The 19,077-nt window shown below is 31.3% G+C and overlaps 1 protein-coding gene across 2 annotated transcripts in view; it reads right to left on the bottom strand.

The window, feature by feature from the left end:
• Positions 1–19,077, bottom strand: part of LOC130894150 (segmentation protein cap'n'collar) — a 189,641-nt gene that overhangs the window by 44,748 nt on the left and 125,816 nt on the right. For both annotated transcript variants that reach the window (XM_057800759.1, XM_057800767.1), the window contains exons 4-5: positions 7,668–7,828; positions 7,340–7,576 (exon numbers count right to left, since the gene is read on the bottom strand). In XM_057800759.1, coding sequence (XP_057656742.1) covers positions 7,340–7,576; positions 7,668–7,828 — 398 coding nt within the window. The remainder of the gene's footprint in view (positions 1–7,339; positions 7,577–7,667; positions 7,829–19,077) is intronic.

Here is a 19,077-nt window from a genome sequence, read left to right as displayed (position 1 = left end):
ATCGACAAACAATCAGAAGTCAATTTTATCAATCAGGTAATTTGAGACACCCAGTAACAACGGTAAAAGCCAAAGGGTCCTAATGGGATTAGGTCTTGAACTAGGTCCATTCAAATTTAAAGTGAAACTTTTATTATGACAAATGAGTTGCGGTGGCTTAGGTAGTCGTTTCTTTGTGTCTTGTGGGCACCTCTTGTCAAATTATCATCATGTTAGATTTAAGATGCCATCATCAGAAACATTAATCTTTTGTAGAAATACCTTTTGTACCTGTCTGTCTGTTTGTGAAATGTACCAAATTTCGGTTGCCGGACAATCACTTTTTAAACTAACAACATAAAATCCGAAAGGATTATAATTACCGTAAACCGTAAGAAATTTTTTTTGAAAAAAAAAAAAAGGTAGAAATTCTAAAATTTGGCGATTTGTTTCAATATTAATACGGAGATGCAAACTGCCTCAGTCTATTAATTTTTCCAGAAAAATAGAAAAAAAATTTATTTTGCATAAGTGATTATCCATTCATTGATATCGCACATAAATACTGGAAGATGAATACCAAGGTAACATTAATTTTTGGAAGAATATATGGCTGTATCTCACATTTTTAGGAATAATAATTTGTATGAAATGTTTCCCAGATCAGAGTGTAGAATATGATTAGACTTGGCTGGGGGAATATTGGAATCTTTCCAAAGATATTTCCTAGCGAATATCATCTAGTGTTTCAGCTACTTTTGATCTCATAAGACAAATCAACCGCCTATACATAACGTGGCCATACGTTCTGTTTTTGGCGAGATAGTCCTGCTTTCAGGCTAAGTGTCCCAATGTCTCCAGTCAGGGCAAAATTGTTTCCCTTTTGAAAACGCTCCAAGCACATATCTCTGTGTAGTCGAGTCTACTTAACACAACCAACGAATTTGAATAGGATTTAGTACAGAAAGTAATTATTTTGCTTGTTTGAGACAGGTGAAACAATTTCTGGTTAGAATGCTATCGAAAACCATTGGCTGGAATTCTTTCTGATCTGTAATCTGTATTTAAATATTTGTTTCACAATTATTTAGAGGGTGTTCCACCAAGTAATGCACCTGTCGAGTAACTTTTCTGAGCTACAGAATTCTAAAGACTAATTCTGATGAATAGGTGGATATACTGGAAGACTTTTAATGACCAATAACGCAAAATGTGGCACCGCTAGTCGTTAGGATGAAAAAGAAAACCGATTATTTTTCAGGTCTCTGTGCACCTCGTTTCGCAAAAGCCAGATGGGACAAACCAGTGGATCCATTTTTGGTGTATTTGTAACTGTTTTTCCGAAAATTCGTAAATACTCCCACTGCATTATCACCATAGACAGTTTTTAACATTTCGTAAGCTTCTTTTCTACAATTTTTCAACTTAAAACAAAATTTAACGCTACTGCAAAATCCATTTTTCACGTTAGACACTGCATATATGATCTTATTAAGGCGGCTCTAGCAGCAGAATCACAAGTCGTACCATTTAGTTTAATATTACGAATAGGGTTATACTTTTGATGACTTTTTTGTGTAGAATAAATAGTCTGAATTTATTCATCGCACAAGAAGCTTTTTCACATAAACGTGTCCATACCTCTGAAATGACTCGGTATATCGTAACAAAACCTTATATAAAAAGCTTATATAAAAGGCTCTACCTTCTTTGCTTACTTCTAATATAAGAAAATTATTGTTTTCTAAATTGGCGTTCTTGACTTTTCACTTGTTATATTTTTGTGATTTAATTTCTCATTAAAGTGTAGATCAAGATAGTTGATTTTTTTACTTGTGAAAGTTAACTATTTCGTCTGTAGTGTATGATGATAACTTGGTCATCATAAAATGTTACACTAAACGTTGAAACATCTATTATGAATCTTGATAGAAACAGTACACTGCTTTGAAGTACACCTGACATTTAGGTACAATAATACCCCTGCGCCATTAACTATAAAAAGATTATTGTATAACTAAGGATATTTAGATTCTAATTTTATTTACAATTATTTAACATAGTTAAACTATTTTTTTATTTAAACTAGACACTATTGGAAGAGACTCAGTATAAGTTAAGTACGAAACATCAGTGGGTGGTTCCTAATAGTATATGATTAATTTTATCGACTTAATAAATGTTAATCATTAGAAATGTGGGCGGTATTGTGATTCCTTATAAAAAACAGATAAACGTACAATTTTTTCTTTTACCAGTCATCTCTTTAAAGGAGATACACCAAGTTTTTTTAGTGTTATTGTATGGTAATCTGTGACAAATCATGTTTTGTTTATTAAAGACTACAAAGAATAGGGATCTTAATTTATTAATCCTAATATTCCATAACGTATATCTTCATCTTTATATAGCATTACTTAAGCTTAGATACTTTTTGTAAATAATCTTCCGACAAAGCCAATTATGAAATAAAAAAAATAGAATAGTGTAGTGAAACTTCGGGTAGTGAAAGGTTTGACGGAAAAGAATATTTTATTTCTCAACTTAATCCCTTTTAAAGTCTACACACTTGTCCAGCGACTTTCCAAGTTTACTCGGTTTCTTTAATTTTTTTTTTTTTCGAATAAAAACTAATATTAATAAACACTCGAGATTATTTCTTTTGTATATTTACCAAATAATGAAATAGTATATTGGGCAACAAGTGCGGAGAGTTCCACTTTACTTACGAATGTGGAAAGCTAACAAACGAGTGCGAAAAATACTTTCCCTACATGTTATATTTTATACTTTTTATACAACTGCACAAGTTGAAAGAAAACAAAAAAGTAACCTCAAATTTTTATTGTTAGTAAAACTAAATTAACACTAAAAGTGGATACGCGGCACTGCACCACTGGCCGTTAAATGAATGGATAGAAATATCTATCTAACAGAATTTGGAATAGAATTTTCAATAAATTATCTAATACATTTTACGTACTACTGTACCACTAATTACAAAAAACTTAATTTAAGGAAACATATCCTAAAAAGCAATGCTTTGTAAATAAATGTACCTTTATTAAGAGGTATTCATTATCTGGAGCACGACTTTTACCTACATACTCCACGTTCAGAATTAGTTAAGTTAAGGGCTCAATATTTCACACTTACCAATAGTAATAAAATCGATATTATCTTTTCCCGCATTTCGTAATAATTTGAGAGCCTACGTACTGGAAAGTATCTTCTACTCTGTAAACGACTTCTATTCTAATAATAATATTTAAATTCGGGCATACTGGTTTAATTTTGCTATGGATTTATATACTAATTATTACCTATTACTATTACCTATAATTTTGTTATTCATTATGCTTTTATTCTGTATATTGAAATTTTATTTCATTTGTATCTATATTTAGTTTGTTTTTTAGTTTTTACAAGCTTTTGTTTACAAATTGTAACATTTTTTTTTGACAATAAAGCATTTCTCTCTCTCTCTCTCTTTTCCTATGTATGTGAATCTAAAAAGGATCTTTTTCTTTTATTTGATTCCGTTTCAAGAATTTTCAAATTTTTATTATTGAATGAACGTTTTTCGATATTTCTAAGTTTTTTAATGCAGTTCTATTTTTTTATCGTACTGATGAACTTTTAATCTATTTTCTAAATGTTGAGGTGTCTGTCCTATGTAAACAGCGCCACCACCATTAAAAGGTACTTGATATATAATATTACTTCTTTTGGATATCCAAATAAATACCTATAGATTTTTGATATTTTTATTATAATTTATTTTTCTTTGAAATCCCATAAAATTTTTTTCACAATATTTTTCAAATAATTAGTTAATGGAGTGAGGGGAGTTTGAATAATTGATATAATTGGTCGAAGAAAATTATGTCAGGTTTGTGCAATTCTAGTTGACCATATGTATTAGAGTTTATAGCATCAATCTTCGATTTCTTTGCATTTGATGGTCGAATTGAAAGTATTTTTCTCCTAATGTACGTAAAATTTTGAGAGATGACATTTGAAACATAACCAAAAATAACATAATCACCGTACCGAAAATATTGTCTACCTTTATAAAGTCACCTTTCCGTCGAACAGTATACCTATAACTCACAAGAAGTACTTAGGTTTTTTAACCAGTTGAATGATTTTATAAATAGATAATGGTATGAGTACTTTATTTAAATAATATACTTAATTAAAACGGAATCGGTAGATCGGTTTGAAGGGAGAAATATCAAGAACATGTATAGTGAAGTAAAAATTCAGTGAGCAATCAAGTCTATTTTATTTTTTACCGATAGATCGGAATTTAGCTGATTTTACATTGATATTCCTATGTTCCGTAATTTTTCCCCGATACCCTAGATCCACAACCAATGGTATCAACAAAATGATCCGAAAACTTCTCGCTAAACTTACTCTATTGAGAATTATTTTTTTATTAAAAATAGAGTTTGAATGTGCTATTCTAAGTCACGGAATCTGATACAAATTGGGGGTGTGATAAAAGATTTATCACTTCAGTTATTGCATCCGACGGCAAATCGCATTAGTGAAGAAAAAAAACATATTTTGGGATGTCATCAGATACGTGACGAGACGTTAAAATTGTCATCTTGAACAAGCTAGTAAAAAATTCAAACAAACATATTTGTATTAATTATAGCTAAAATATTCCAAATAAACTAGTGTGTGTTGTTGCTTTGAGCATTTAAATGAATCGAATTTGAGGTTTATTTGAATTTCTGGTATATATAGACGCGTATGTTCGGTTTGGTTGTAAACTCAATGATCAAATATTAGTAAATATTACAATATTGGTTTGTTCCTTTAGAATGATAGCAGAAAGAAAGTGTGAATATTTCACTGCAGTTTAAATAAAACCAAGTTATAATAGTATTATAATTATAAAGCGAAGTTGTGTAAAATTAATTGATATTCGAGCAACTCAAAGCTTCAGATTAATTTCATAAATTCGTACCATTATCATGGACGAGTACCATGTAATGCAATCTTTAAATTCAATTTTCTTTACCTATTGTAAGGAATCAGACAAATTCAAAATTTTGTATATTAATCAAAGACTAAACTAAACAATGATTCAATAATTTTGTCTTAATTTCTACATTGGGTTCATGTTGTTTACGCTGGCAAAGTTTATATAGTAGTACTTAGTTGTTTACGCTTCGCAGATGGTATACGAATACATATTAAGGTGAAGCATTAGATGAAAATTTTGTTACAAACACTTAAAATACTTTTTATATTTAATCGAACTGGAAAAAATAATAAATTATAGCCAAAAAACTGGGAAACATACTTATATAGTCAATTGAACTTGAAAATAAATTAATTAAAAACTGACAAACAGGCTTTTTTAGTTAATTAAATTAGAAAGTAGAAAATAAATCTTAATTTAAGAATGAAATGACTGATGATAAAATTAAGGCCACTGTTATGGAAGCTTGGGGTACTTATACAAAATTTTTATTTTAAAACTAACTCTATATACAGAAATTGCGCGGCAATAAGAAAGATGTATACAGAGGTAACGTTCTATTTAACATATGGTAACTGTTTTATTTTATTTTTGTCACTAAAACTGTTGTGCCAGCTTATTATAGCAATGTAAAGTTTAAAAAGTATTATGAACGTAAAAAAAATGCTGATTGTGAAGTCCGCCGAATTTTCGAAAGACATCGTTTTTGTAAGACCGATATTTTAACAATATGAGCAGAAAATGTAATTACTCATTGTGATTTGCAACATATTCACGTTAAAGATGATAAAAAATTGATTTAGAAACTTATTAGTAACAGTGTAAAACGAGAAGCTATAGAGGATTTAGATGTAGAGGATATAGCTAGAGATAGAAGCTAGAGAGGAAGGAAATCTAAAATAAAACATTAATAAATGAATGAATGTCTGTTTGTGATTTGTGATACATTCGATATAATTTGTACAACAACAGAGGAAAACCTCAATCAAGTTGACCAAAAACAGCTGAAAAGACTATAAATATGTTTGAGGAAATGAATATTTCTCATACAATTAGAGATTCTTTTAATTAATCACCAACAGGTGTTTTCGTAAGTATCAGACATTTCCTATTTGTACATCAAAGAAGAATATCTACATTTAGTTCTTTTGCACAAAATTCTTTCCAATTATATAGGTACACTTCCCAATAAACACTAGGTAACTTATGCAATTGTTTTTCTGTTATGAAAATTTAAGTGCAAAAGCGTTTTTCAATATTAAATTCCGAAAAAGTTGTGGTAAATTTTGAAAATAATGATGTGTAAGCGGAATGGCAAGAATCAGAATGGATTGGTGTCCCTTTCATCTTGGACAAGCTTCGTTTTGCGTAATATAAAATCTTGAACTGACCCCAGATTTTATAAACCAAATATACCTTTGGCTTGTCTTTTCTAAATCCCACTCATGTAGGTAATTGCTTCGCATTTTTTACTGTGAAATTTCAACTTCAAGATGAAAGACTTTCGGAATACGTCGACTGTTTAGTGGATAGGTATATATCAGAAAATCAGAGAACTGGAGCTGTAAGAAGTGTACAGCGGCAGCATTGAAAGAACGACAAATACGTACGAGTCTTTTCACTTTAAGTTTAGCTCATATTTTCATTTTCCATACTTTGATATACTTTTATTTATTGAAGTGTTGAAGCAATTTCAAACTGAGATTTATGTAAAAAGGATCATTCGAAATCATACGTACAAAAGTACAAAAACACTATAAGTATATATAAAATATATACATAAGTACTATACAATGTAAATATATATGTGTGTGTGTGAATACATGTATGTATCCATAGAAATACACATATATATTTGACAGGGTTGTCTGTGATATCTTTTCCCTTGAGAGACATTTTTAAATAAGATACTTTTAAACAAAGATAGAGCTAGTGAGCAAACTATGTACGTAAGCGCGCAGTCATAGACTTATAACACCAAGATGCAGCTATCAACATATTGTCTACATATTAAATGAAATAGAAAGTAAATTTAAAATAGAGTTTAAAACACTAAGAAACACACTAACAAGAGTTAGTTATAATGAAAAGTGAAAAATAAATTATAGTTTAATTGAAATACGACCAAAAAAATCATTCGCAAAATTCCCGGACTGGGAATCAAACTCAGATCTATTGGTTACAAAATACTAAAATTAATTCAAGGCATCCCATACTTTTATAATATTGACATTAATGTTTTTCACAAACTCTAACACACATTGTTACTTGAATTTCTTTAAAAACTGTTAAGAATTTGTCACATATTTTTCAAATACACAATTTTATAAATAGAAATCTATACAGTTATTGTCTTACCTGGAATGGAGCCCTATGGTGGGGATGGTGAAACTGTGGAGTTTGGATCATGTCTGCAAGAAAACCGAATTCGTCTTCGGGATCTTTAGGCAGGATTTCCTCAGAAGATGATGCGAGGACATCAGTTTTTTCTGCAGCTTTTATATCAGCTGCGGTTATTTGAGAAGCAGCTGGCACTGAAGTGCTATCAGTGTCGTTGGGTAGGTTTTCCAACTCCTTAAGGTTTACTGTATTTTCCTGAAATATTTTCGTTTATAAGAATACATAGTGTAAAATATATAAATGTAATTGTGAAAAATATCTATTTAAACAGTATTGTTTGTCTTACCTGTGACGTTTCATCTTCCAAATCTATTAAACGCAATGCTTCATCAAGAAAAAACTCCGGCAAAGGAAGTGTAAGATCTTCAAGAGCAAGATCGACGCTGGTATCAGTTGCTTCCGATTTTTCAAGCTCTGGTTCTGCTTCTCCTTTTATAACATATTCTCCTGTAAATAACCAACAAATAATCAAAAATTCTAATAAATAGAAAAACTGAGTTATTTAAAGATATGAAATTTGTATAAATAAAAAGAAAACAGGTTATATCTCTTCTTAAATCACGGAAAAAATTTTCTAAAACTACTTTTAGCGATAAAAATCACACACATTGTTAAAATAATTCCGTCAGTTGTTTAAAGAGTCAAAATGTATAAAAGATGGAAAACAGTTTAATTTGAAAATAATGATGATCGATCAAATATTTATTTAACTATCGAGCTGAAAACTTATCGAGTGATCTGTGTTTAACACGTTGACGGACAGTAGGAACAAGCGAAGTTCGAAAATTGACACTATATGTTTTTGTGATTTTTAGAATGTTAGAAGTATAGTTTTACTCTTTCTGCTTAAATAAACTTAATTTTGATTAATTTAGTACCTTTAATTAGGTTGCGGCTATAACCGTCATGGCGCCAGCGGACTCTATACACTAAGTGATAGGACGATGGCGGCTATAACAGCAAAAATTTAAAAACGTAAATGACAGGTTTAATGGTTCAAACAAGCAATTTTTGTATGCAACAAAGTATTTTTGGGAGTTTTACACGAAATGTTAGTTCTTAAATCAAACAAAAATAAATAAATGACAAAAAAATTTATTATAATTTTATAATTATTATACATTATTTTCGGTATGCCATGTTTCAAAGCATGGTGCAGGACACAGTGCAGGTTTTGACATGCAATTCTTGCAGCAATATGATGTTTCCTTCCTTATTCCCTGTTTATAACATTGTTTACAACGCTGAAAATATGTTTTTCGCTGATAATTTTCAGGAGGTGAAATTTTCTCAGGAAAATGCTGTGTTCCATAGTTGTTGATTTCATTGGTTTGGATTTGTGCACGTTTAAATTGAACCAAAGTTCTTCCATCCCGTTTATTATCTATACCAGTTAGAGATCGTATGATTGCTTCCCTGTACTCTATATACTTCATTTGAGAACCTGTCTTTTTTTTAAAGATGTAGAAAGAATTCCATACTGCTACATCCAGTAGATGAAAGATTACCTTTTTATACCATCTAATTGTCTTCCGTGGACAGGAATAATAGGACATCATCTGATCTGCTCTGTCTACACCTGACATATTCTGATTATAATTCACTATTTCAATTGGTTTTCTCTTTTCCTGTTGTCGCCGGTTAGCTGTGTTTATCATGCTTGGGTGGTAAGTTGTTGTTAGACATAGCACATCCCGTTTATCTTTCCATTTGGACACATAAGTCTGATTTTGGCGTCGCCATACATGTTCTCCTTTTCTAAGCTTACGACGTGTTATTTCTTGTGGCAGACCCTTCCTATTTACACGAAGAGTTCCTGTCACATGTGTCTTTTTGCTAAGTAATTTGTTAGACAATGGTAGACTGTTGTAATAATTATCCATGAACAAATGATGGCCTTTGTTTAAGTATGACTGCATCAATCGCATCACAAGACTTTCAATAGTTGTCATGTTTTCATCGTTTTCTCGATGGCCTTTGTATACTTCTATATTCAAAACGTAACCTTGGGCTGAACAAAGTTCATAGAATTTAATTCCGTATTTTGCCTTTTTGCCTTTCATGTACGTGCGAAAATAAAGCCTTCCTCGAAATAATAACAACGATTCATCTAATGATAATGCTTCATTTGGTGCATATGCATTCGCAAACTTTTGTATGAGCAAATCAAGAAATATTTTAATTTTCCTCAAAGGGTCGTTTGAATTTTCTTCCTCAACACAAAAACACCTCAATATTTGCTCAAACCTCCTTCCAGACATTTGTGACGGAAATGCTGGGTGGTAATGTAATGCATCAATGGAAAAGAGTTTTCTAATGCTGGAGAATTTTAGCTGGGACTGAAGCAAACACAAACCTAAAAACTTTCTCATTTCGATCATATCAGTATTTTTGAAATTTGCCTTTCTACTATGCCTTGTATGTGGCCGTGCTTGATTGCAAAGTTTTATGCCGTAATCATTCGTAGATTTTATAATCATTTCCATTACTTGGTCATCCCATATTTTTTCAAAAACCTGAATTGGAGAAACATTTTCTTCTATATCCAAAAGAATCCCAGCGGCATCTGCATCAAAAGAAAAGTTTCTTATAGATGTTGTATTGGTATGCCATGTCTCATCATTTTTTGGTTCTTCTGGTGCTTCATATTCCTCATCTGTAGTTGATTCATCATCTTCACTATCCGAATTGTTATTTTCAGCACTGTCAGCATCAGATTCAGACTCACTGTTGCTTGATCCACTATTCATTTCCTCAACAATCTTCAGCAGCCTAGCCTGATCTTTTTCCCAACTGCCCATTTTCTGTAAATATTGAATAAAACATTTTATTTTGTATTATTATTTATTGTATATTATATATATAATATATATTTATCATTTACATTATCATTATTTATTTATATTTCAAATGTAAAACCAAAAAAAAAAGTAAACAGTATAACCTATAGTATCGTTAACCTAACCTAAAATGCTAAATTTTGTTTTTTTATTTCTGTTTAAAGTATAAAATGAATAATAAACAAATACATACCAGTATAGTTATATAAATAATAATAAATATCGTTAAACGTATCAATAAGAACTATAAATTCAATAGAAAACACGATCGCACTACTCCCTTCACAACCACGTGCATACTGAATCTGCAACTCGTATAACAGGTGAAATATGAACTTCAACCTAAAAAGATGTTTTCAAAACACGACACTATGCTTCTACGTATACGCCAGTAAGTGCACATTTGTGCTGCTATAGCCATAGTGTCTAAAAACGACCGTTTCGTTTTGGACGGCTATAGCAGTCATGCCACATTGTGAACTTCGCTTTGACGGCTATAGCCGCAATTGTCCGTCAACGTGTTAAATGAAAATTTGTACTTAAGATATTCATCCTACTGTCCACGTACCTATAAATTTTTTACGACACAGTAGAAGAATTTTGTAGAAGGCATATACAAGGTAACCTGACATATTTCTTACTTAATTGGAAACACACAATGGAAAACGTCAATTTTTTATTAAAAATTCATCATCTAAACTACAATCGCAAAAAACGTGTACAATGAAAATGTTTATATTTTTGTCATAAGAAAAAGACAAACACAATTGGATTATATTTTCAAAAATTTCTATACCAAACTCTGAAACAGAATAGAAACGGTGTCTTACAAACCAAAAATAATCTGTTATTTCTTTATGTTATACGAGCGCATTAGTTTATGTGCGATAAGTTAAAACTTGAATGATTCATGAATTCATTGAATGGTTCATGATTGTAGTTTAGTCCCAGTTAGCCCTGTAAGACGCAAGAACGAGCAGTGATTTATACTTTTTGGACCAAGAGATCTTTTTGTTAAGTTCGTATACGAATTGTTTTCATTCTTGTTAATTCAGATTTGTAATTTTTAAAATGGGTAAAACCAAGGAACTATCTGTTTAAACTGGTACATTAATCGCAAGCCTTCATAGTCTAGGCAAAAGTAACCGTACAATTGCCACTCGATTAAAAATACTGCTGAAGATATACGTATTGTATTGATCAGAAAACGTGATTGACGACTCACGGGTCCAGAAGTAGCAGCGTAGATAAATGAATTTAGAAATCTGCCTTTGAGTACTTCTACAGTAAAAAGGAGATTGAGAGAAGCAAGCCTTTTTGAAAGGATGGCAGCGGAGAAACTTCTTGCAAGACGTCAAAATATAATTAAGAGGTTGCACATAAAAATTGGACACATGAATAGTGGGCGAGAGTTTTATGTTGTGATGAGACAATGTTTGATATTTTTTGGGTCTTTAAGAGAAGAGTATTTGTGCGCAGGTCAAAAAAACAACTGATGTTATATCCATGTGTGATCTTGACTGTAAAACACGGAGTACACTCGTGATAGTTTGGGAATGTTTTAGAGGAAAAACGACTAGAGACCTTGTAAAGCTATGGGACTTTGAAGAAATAAGGTTATAAAAGATATTATCATTCCTCGAAACTGTGCAAAGAGTATTTGAAAGAAACGGATAGGAATAATTCGCTGAAAGTTATGATTTGGCCGACACAGTTTCACAACCTCAACCCGATTGAATTGTTGTGATACAAATTGGATAGGGAACTCAGAAAGCAGTGTCCTATTTTCACTTCTCACTTTTGTAATATCCTGACAAAAGAATGGAACCAAATAGATGACAATTATTTGTCAAAATTGTGACAAGAATGCACAAAATTGTTCCCCGAAACAATAAAAGCCCTTCGTAAGTCTTCTCCTACCTTCTGCCTCCATTTTGACTGATACCACATCTTTCACCTGGATTAAACTGTAACATTCAATATGTAATCGCTTTCTTCCTTCTATTCCAAATATGCTTCAACAATCTAGTTCTGAATTGTCTTCTTATATTTTAGGTGATCCCCACATATAACTAAGCTGGAATTTCTGGAACCGTTGGAATCTATCTTTCCAAAATTCTCAGGTCTTCCTCATCTTCTTTCATTATCATCATTATCTCAGCTGCATAGAGTAGAACTAACTACCATAGTGTAGATTTCAATTTGTTAATTTTTCACTTTAGAACATCTTTCAATTCACGAAAAAAACTTTTTTTGCTCTTAAGAGTTTTCCTGGATTTCTTTTTCCGGTTTTAGAGACTGTAAGAGAGATATATCTTATCTATTATATTTCATCGAAGTATCTTGTTATCAGTATATGCCATCACTTTTCTTGTTCTGAGATTAATCAATTTAATAAAGTTTTTGCTAATGACTTTATTTGTTCAACTTCCTCGTTACGCAATTCAATGGTTAACCTTGGTCTGATTGTCATTATAACATTTTGTTTGATATTTTCCCAATTTTCATGTTTACAGAGTCAAAAACCTACCGAAAATCAATAACTCTATTTTATGTTAATAATATTTATCATATATTACATTTTTACTCAATTTTTTGTGTGTAAATCCGCGTTGATATTCTACTATCATCCAATTGACTAGCTTGGAGATTTGAACCATTGCTGGATTACCATTAAGATTTGATATATACATGATGCTGGTACCAGTATTTAGTACCCTATGTTATAGAAAATGCACAAGAAATTGAGTCAAAAAATATTCCGGAATTGATTATGTACATGTTTGAAGTTATAACTTACGATTTAGAAGGAATACAGTTTTTTTTAAAGGGTGTGTGCAGTACTACAGTATGTTTCATCTAGGGATAATGATTTCAAATGTTTAGAAGAAGGTGTAAATGAATTCTCAAAATATTTACACAAGTGGCAACCATAAAACTAATGTTTCAATATATGTATTATGTTATACATATATAATTACATGTATAGAAAAGGAACTTCAGAACGTTAGGTTAGGTTTGTTTGTAGAATACTATATGATTTATTTAAAATTCATATCGTTTTTTAGATATTATTTTAAGAGTGTATTATCAGAGTGAAATACGTAGTGCGGTCCTTGAGAATTTAGCTTAACATAGAAAGAAAATGAAAAACTGTAATTATTTCTCAATGTATTCTCCCTTCATTTCCTCACACTTTTGAGAATGTCTGACTAAAGCTTTTATACCGCTATAAAAATATGATGCATCTTTAGAGTCACAATTAGAGTATTCGGTCCCGGGATCCCTATCATATTTTAATCCCGGGACTTTCGGGACTAATATATTTTTTATATAAGTCAATAAAAATGTGCGTGAAACGAAACGCACTTACTTTCATTTGACGTTAAACGTCAAAATTCGCCGGCCATCTTGTTTACACAGCTGATTGCGTTTGTTTCTGCTAACGACTGGTGCCGGATTAATTATGTGTATAAAATAGTGTAAAAATTTATTTATATTGTTAATTGGTGATAAAAAATTAATTTATTGAAAAAACAACAATGCATGTATGAGTAAATATAGTTGAAAAACAGTGAATGTTTTTTCTGTTGATCTAAGAGGTTATGTTCATGTTGTACATAGATTTAAATGTTCTTTTCATTTTTTTTTAGGTTTAAGAAGTAAACAATGTCACTCTCCAGGAAAGTTTTTATGTCAAACATAAAAAAGATGAAGACGTTACGTCAGTGTGGAGTCATTTTTTAGTCGACAAAACGGGTAGCTTAGCACAATGTAAGCGTTGTTTAGCTATTTTAAAAACCTTAGGAGGATCAACCAAAAACATTCCGTAAAAGTAGATTCTGCTAAGGTATCTTCCTCAACGAGCAAAAATAATGAAGGACCACCTTCGAAGAGAAAAATGATATCAGTTGCCGACTGTTTTGTGAAATCTGATACTCTTGACGATGTTTTGGCCCGTATGACTGCGCTAGATGGTTTTCCTTTTAGCGTATTTGTGACATCAAACGATTTAAGATCGTAACTGTTAGTAAAAGAGTACTCAGACTTACCTAAATCTGCTTCAACAATCCACAAGAGAGTACTAGACTATAGTGTAAAGATAAAAAACAACTAACAGCTGAACTATCTACATTGAAAAGTGACTGATGGTCCAAATGTAATGCTGAAGGTTGGAAAACTTGTTAATACAAGTTTATTTTGCACATGGTATTCATTTAGCCGTTTGTGATTGATTGTATAAAAAAACACATGTAAATGAGACTACCAGTGATGTTATTGATGACTCGGATGATGATAATGAAGGGCTAGACTCAGGATTAGTCATTGAAACTGGAAATGGTCGGGATTTGACTTATGATGATCGAAATATTAATGAATTAGTAAAGAAAGTTCTTAAAGTGATTCTTATTTTCAAAAGAGCATCCTTGAAAAATGATACAATACTTCAAAAATATGTTAAAAAAGAACATGGAAGAGAGCTTAATTTACTACTCGAGTGTAAAAAGCGTTGGAACAGTCTCTTTACAATGCTGGAACGATTTGATCTTTTGAAAACTAACCTAAAAAAGGCACTTATTGATCTTAATAATCCTGTACCATTTGAAGAGTCAGATTTTCAACTCATTGGTGAGATAATCAAGGTATTGTCACCAGTTAAATTATCTGTAGAAGCACTTTGTCGTTCTGATGCCAATTTGTGCACGGCGGATGCTACACTCAAGTTTCTTTTTCAAGAATTGCATGACAATGACTCAATTTTGGCTTCTAAATTGAAGACACGTTTATTGAACCGCTTGAAAGATCGTCGACGATGTGTGTTAGTGGAGTATTAGTCTATCTACAAAATACTTATACTGAGAAGACTGAGTTGGAGACTGATTGGATGTAAAGGAGTTATTTTCATGTCCAAGCAAGATGACTATAAAAAAACAGATTATTTTGTTAACTGGGAAAATTGAAAATAGTGATAATGATAGAACATCGAACCCACGCAGACAACTAGTAAAACTGATTTAACATTAAAAGAAAAGCTTAAGAACGAAATAGAAAACAGTATGAAAACTATAAATCCTGAAGCATATAAAGAAACTGATCTTTCTAAAATCATTAAGCAAGAAGTGAATCTTTATGAGACTAGTTCCACACGAGGTTACAATTTGGAGAATGCTTATAAAAATTTATTGACGATTCCTCCAACTTCCATTGAGCCTTCCTATTAACATTGATTTTAAGAAGTTGATTTTTTAAAGTTTATTGTAAAATAAAATTAACAAACTAAGCATTAATTTATTAAACTATTTTATAAGGGCCTATTTTATTAATTTTATTAGAAGAAATTATAATTTTGTTTTTGAAGATTTGAGTAAAGATTTAAAATAAAAGGTTGATTTTGATATGTTTTACTTTCTTTTTGCTACCATTACAATACAATCCCGGGACTATCCCGGAATCCCGGTATTTACTGTTGATAATCCCAAAATCCCGGGATTAGAAAAATCGACCGGGATCGAATCCTCTAGTGACAATGTTCGTACAACGCCTGTTTAATTTAATCGTCGCTGTTAAATTCCTTGATATTTGATTCTTTAAAGGCAATCAAAAGGATATATTCGCAGTCCCAAAATATGATAGCGATCACTTTTTTCGTGCTTATTGTGACCCGTGCTTTTTTTGACACAGGCTATTCTTTCCGATTCCACTACATAGAATCTCTTTTGAATTTCGAGTCATAATAAAGGATCATAATTTTGCCCGTTATAATAGATCGTATTATACTTTGTATACATTTGAATCCTCATGTAGGCTCCATAGAACATTTGTTTTCGCAATGCCGATCCGTACTACAATTTCTTTTGTTTTTATGCGTCGGTCACTTAGGACAACTCCCGCACATGGGGGGTCATCTAATGACTCTCGTTCCCAACGAAACAACTTAGACCAATTTTCATATGTTGAAAATGATGGACACAAGTCACCGTAAACAGCCTCCATTCTGTTTTTGATTTGTCTTGGAGTTAATCCTTCTTTAGTCAATAAGTTCGTAACAGCGCGAAACTCAATTTGAGACATTTTTCAAAACAATTTGCTGAGTAGTCGTTCGAGCTATATTATTATAAAATGAAGGGAGGCAGCAAGTTGAAACTTTGTATAAAGCTTGTTGAGACTAACACTGACGCGTGAATAACGATGTTGGCGAACGCACTCTATTTACTATGTGAGACCAAGACCTCAAGGACCACACTACGTATATCTACTTTTCTCAGTAGCTCATTTGGATGTAAGTTGCCTTGTCAGCCATGATTTTTAGATTTAGCGAATCACGTGAAAACTTCAGTACTACACAAAAAATTATGACCATAATCGTTTGGAAGGAACAAAATTTTCTATCTATTATGTCTCATGCTCTATAATTTTAGTTCTTATTGTTATAGCAAACTCTGTATCTTTCAAAAGCCGTGAATAACAATTTTGTAACGATTCGAAATGTCATTGACCATTCAAATTACTAAAAATGTACACTGTTCCTGCCCACACATCAACACAAAACTTACAGACATTTGTAAACAGCATTTTCGAATAAACGTGTCTAATCGTCTTTTATTATTCTTGCTGTAAGTATATTTGGGACTAGTACAAAGACTGATCCTTATATTATATTGTTAACATCAGTACTATATGACTTCACTGTTCAACCTTTCAGTTTTGGAATTAATATGTGTTTTCAGTCGCTTACTGAAGCGTATACACGCAAATTTTCCACATTTCTCATCATAAGTAATGAAATTGTATCACACTTTTTCAGTCAATAATAAATGATATTTCTTGAAATATGTATTTACTTTTATATTGTAATGCTAGGGTTTTAATTATTTTATTTCTTTTTCCACCTGGCTTGGGTTGTGCGTGAAGTTCTTTAAAACAGTTTCAGGAAATTTTGGAATGCTCAAAGACTTTTCTACCACTTCGTAATCATGTAGGCAAAGGTTCAAGTTTCAAGGAAATATAATATAGTTCTGAAATAGGTCCTTAAAATGCTTCTGATTCGAAATTCAAATCATCTCAGCTAATATGGTTCCAAATAACCTGCTTTTTTGTTTGTATATATTTACTGGTGCTACGATTTCATAACAAACTGATCCAAGAGAATCAAGATCTGTTAAATCTAGCCCATTATAAAAGTAGATTTACCAGTCATTCAGTAACAACTAGTCATCCCGCTCTTGCAATTTCATGTGTTAATATATTTTTAGTTTTATCCCACTAAAAGCATCTAAGTTCTTGTTGTATGTTCTTTATGTAAATTGGGTGCTAATTTAGTAAGGTAGAAAGTGACATGACAAAAGAAAAAATAAAAATATATTTTGAATTTACTTTGATATATTACTGAATTATTGAACACACTATCATTAAATTCCGATCTCAGAAGTCGATAACTTGGTTATCTAAACGCGCGTTAGTGTAATTGTGAGTATCGAGGTAGTGATAGAAGTAAAAAGTATTTTTAGTATGTATTTCACTCAATGGTTCCATAATTTCCAAATTAATTCCATTGAATATCAAGAAATAGTATGAAACTTTGCAAATTTTTGTAAGCAACAACAAAAATAAATAAAAGAAAATAAAATAGATCAGAGAGAAGAAGAAGCAAAATCAACTAACTATGATACATAGGAATTTATAGCAAAAATAATGACATCAAAAACAGTGACGTAAATGGAAAGGATACATGACAAAGAAGTGCCTGTAACAAAGATAACTAAAACATAAAGTATTCAAAAGATAAAGATATAAACTAAGAAAAAAATAGAATTGAAGAAGAATAAGCAGCTTTTATATACAGAAGACGCACACACACACACGACCGAAAAGGAAATGTTATGATAAGCAAAATCTACAGTTAACATATAGCATCCAAAGTAGATTATAGAAAAAGCAAACGAAACATAGATACATCCACACTTGACATTCGTGAGTGCATCTACATAATACAGATTATGTATGTACAAATTAAAGCTAAACACGACCACTGACATAAAAAACAAAGTAAAAACCAATAAGTCAATTAATAGAACAAATGAACTTAAATAATTTGAACAATTACAAAGTATGCCACCAAAGTCTGTAAAAAAAATTAGGACAAAGGAAAATATGTACCACAAAAAAAACCAGAAAAAACAGAAAACCGCATACGAGCCAGAAGCAGGAAGGGATTTATTTTATTCATATATAAACCAATCAGAAACAACAAATTAATACATTCGGTAACTACAGTTACAAATTAATTGATTGCTTCATCTTAAACATATTAATGAATGTATGCTGAAGAATTTAGCACGAAAATTTCATAGAATATTATTTCATAGGAAAATATCGCATATTTTCTCATTGAAAAGAAAAAAAAACTTATACCTTATTATGCTCATTCACATGCTTTTATCCAGTCACTAAAACACTTCAAATCACTCTCAAATAATAACACTGAAAAACACGATACCGATTAACACAAAATAACTTACGAAAATTACATCAAAACTAATAAATAACATCGAGTTATTAAAACAGTGTTGCCTGATGAGAATCATAAATCGAAGAATATTTTCTACCTGAGGCCTTTGCTCAAAGCACAGATGCCAATCCCCACGCCTTATTACCTCTCTGGTTATTAGCTCCCATCCCATTGGCCTGAATTAAATGTTAGAGTTTGTGCGGTAATTCCTATCCATTACGGTTTCGATAAAAAAATGGCCGCCGCCAGTTAATAATATAGGGTGAACCATTTTGTTTATTACAGCCTTACTAAGGGAGTGATTATTTGTAGATGCCGACTAACTACAAAAATTGTTTTTACAAAGT

This window comes from Diorhabda carinulata, chromosome 1 (assembly GCF_026250575.1).
Source record: "Diorhabda carinulata isolate Delta chromosome 1, icDioCari1.1, whole genome shotgun sequence".
NCBI lineage: Eukaryota > Metazoa > Arthropoda > Insecta > Coleoptera > Chrysomelidae > Diorhabda > Diorhabda carinulata.
Note: the sequence above shows the minus strand (reverse complement) of the source record. Positions and strands in the feature narration are given on the sequence as shown.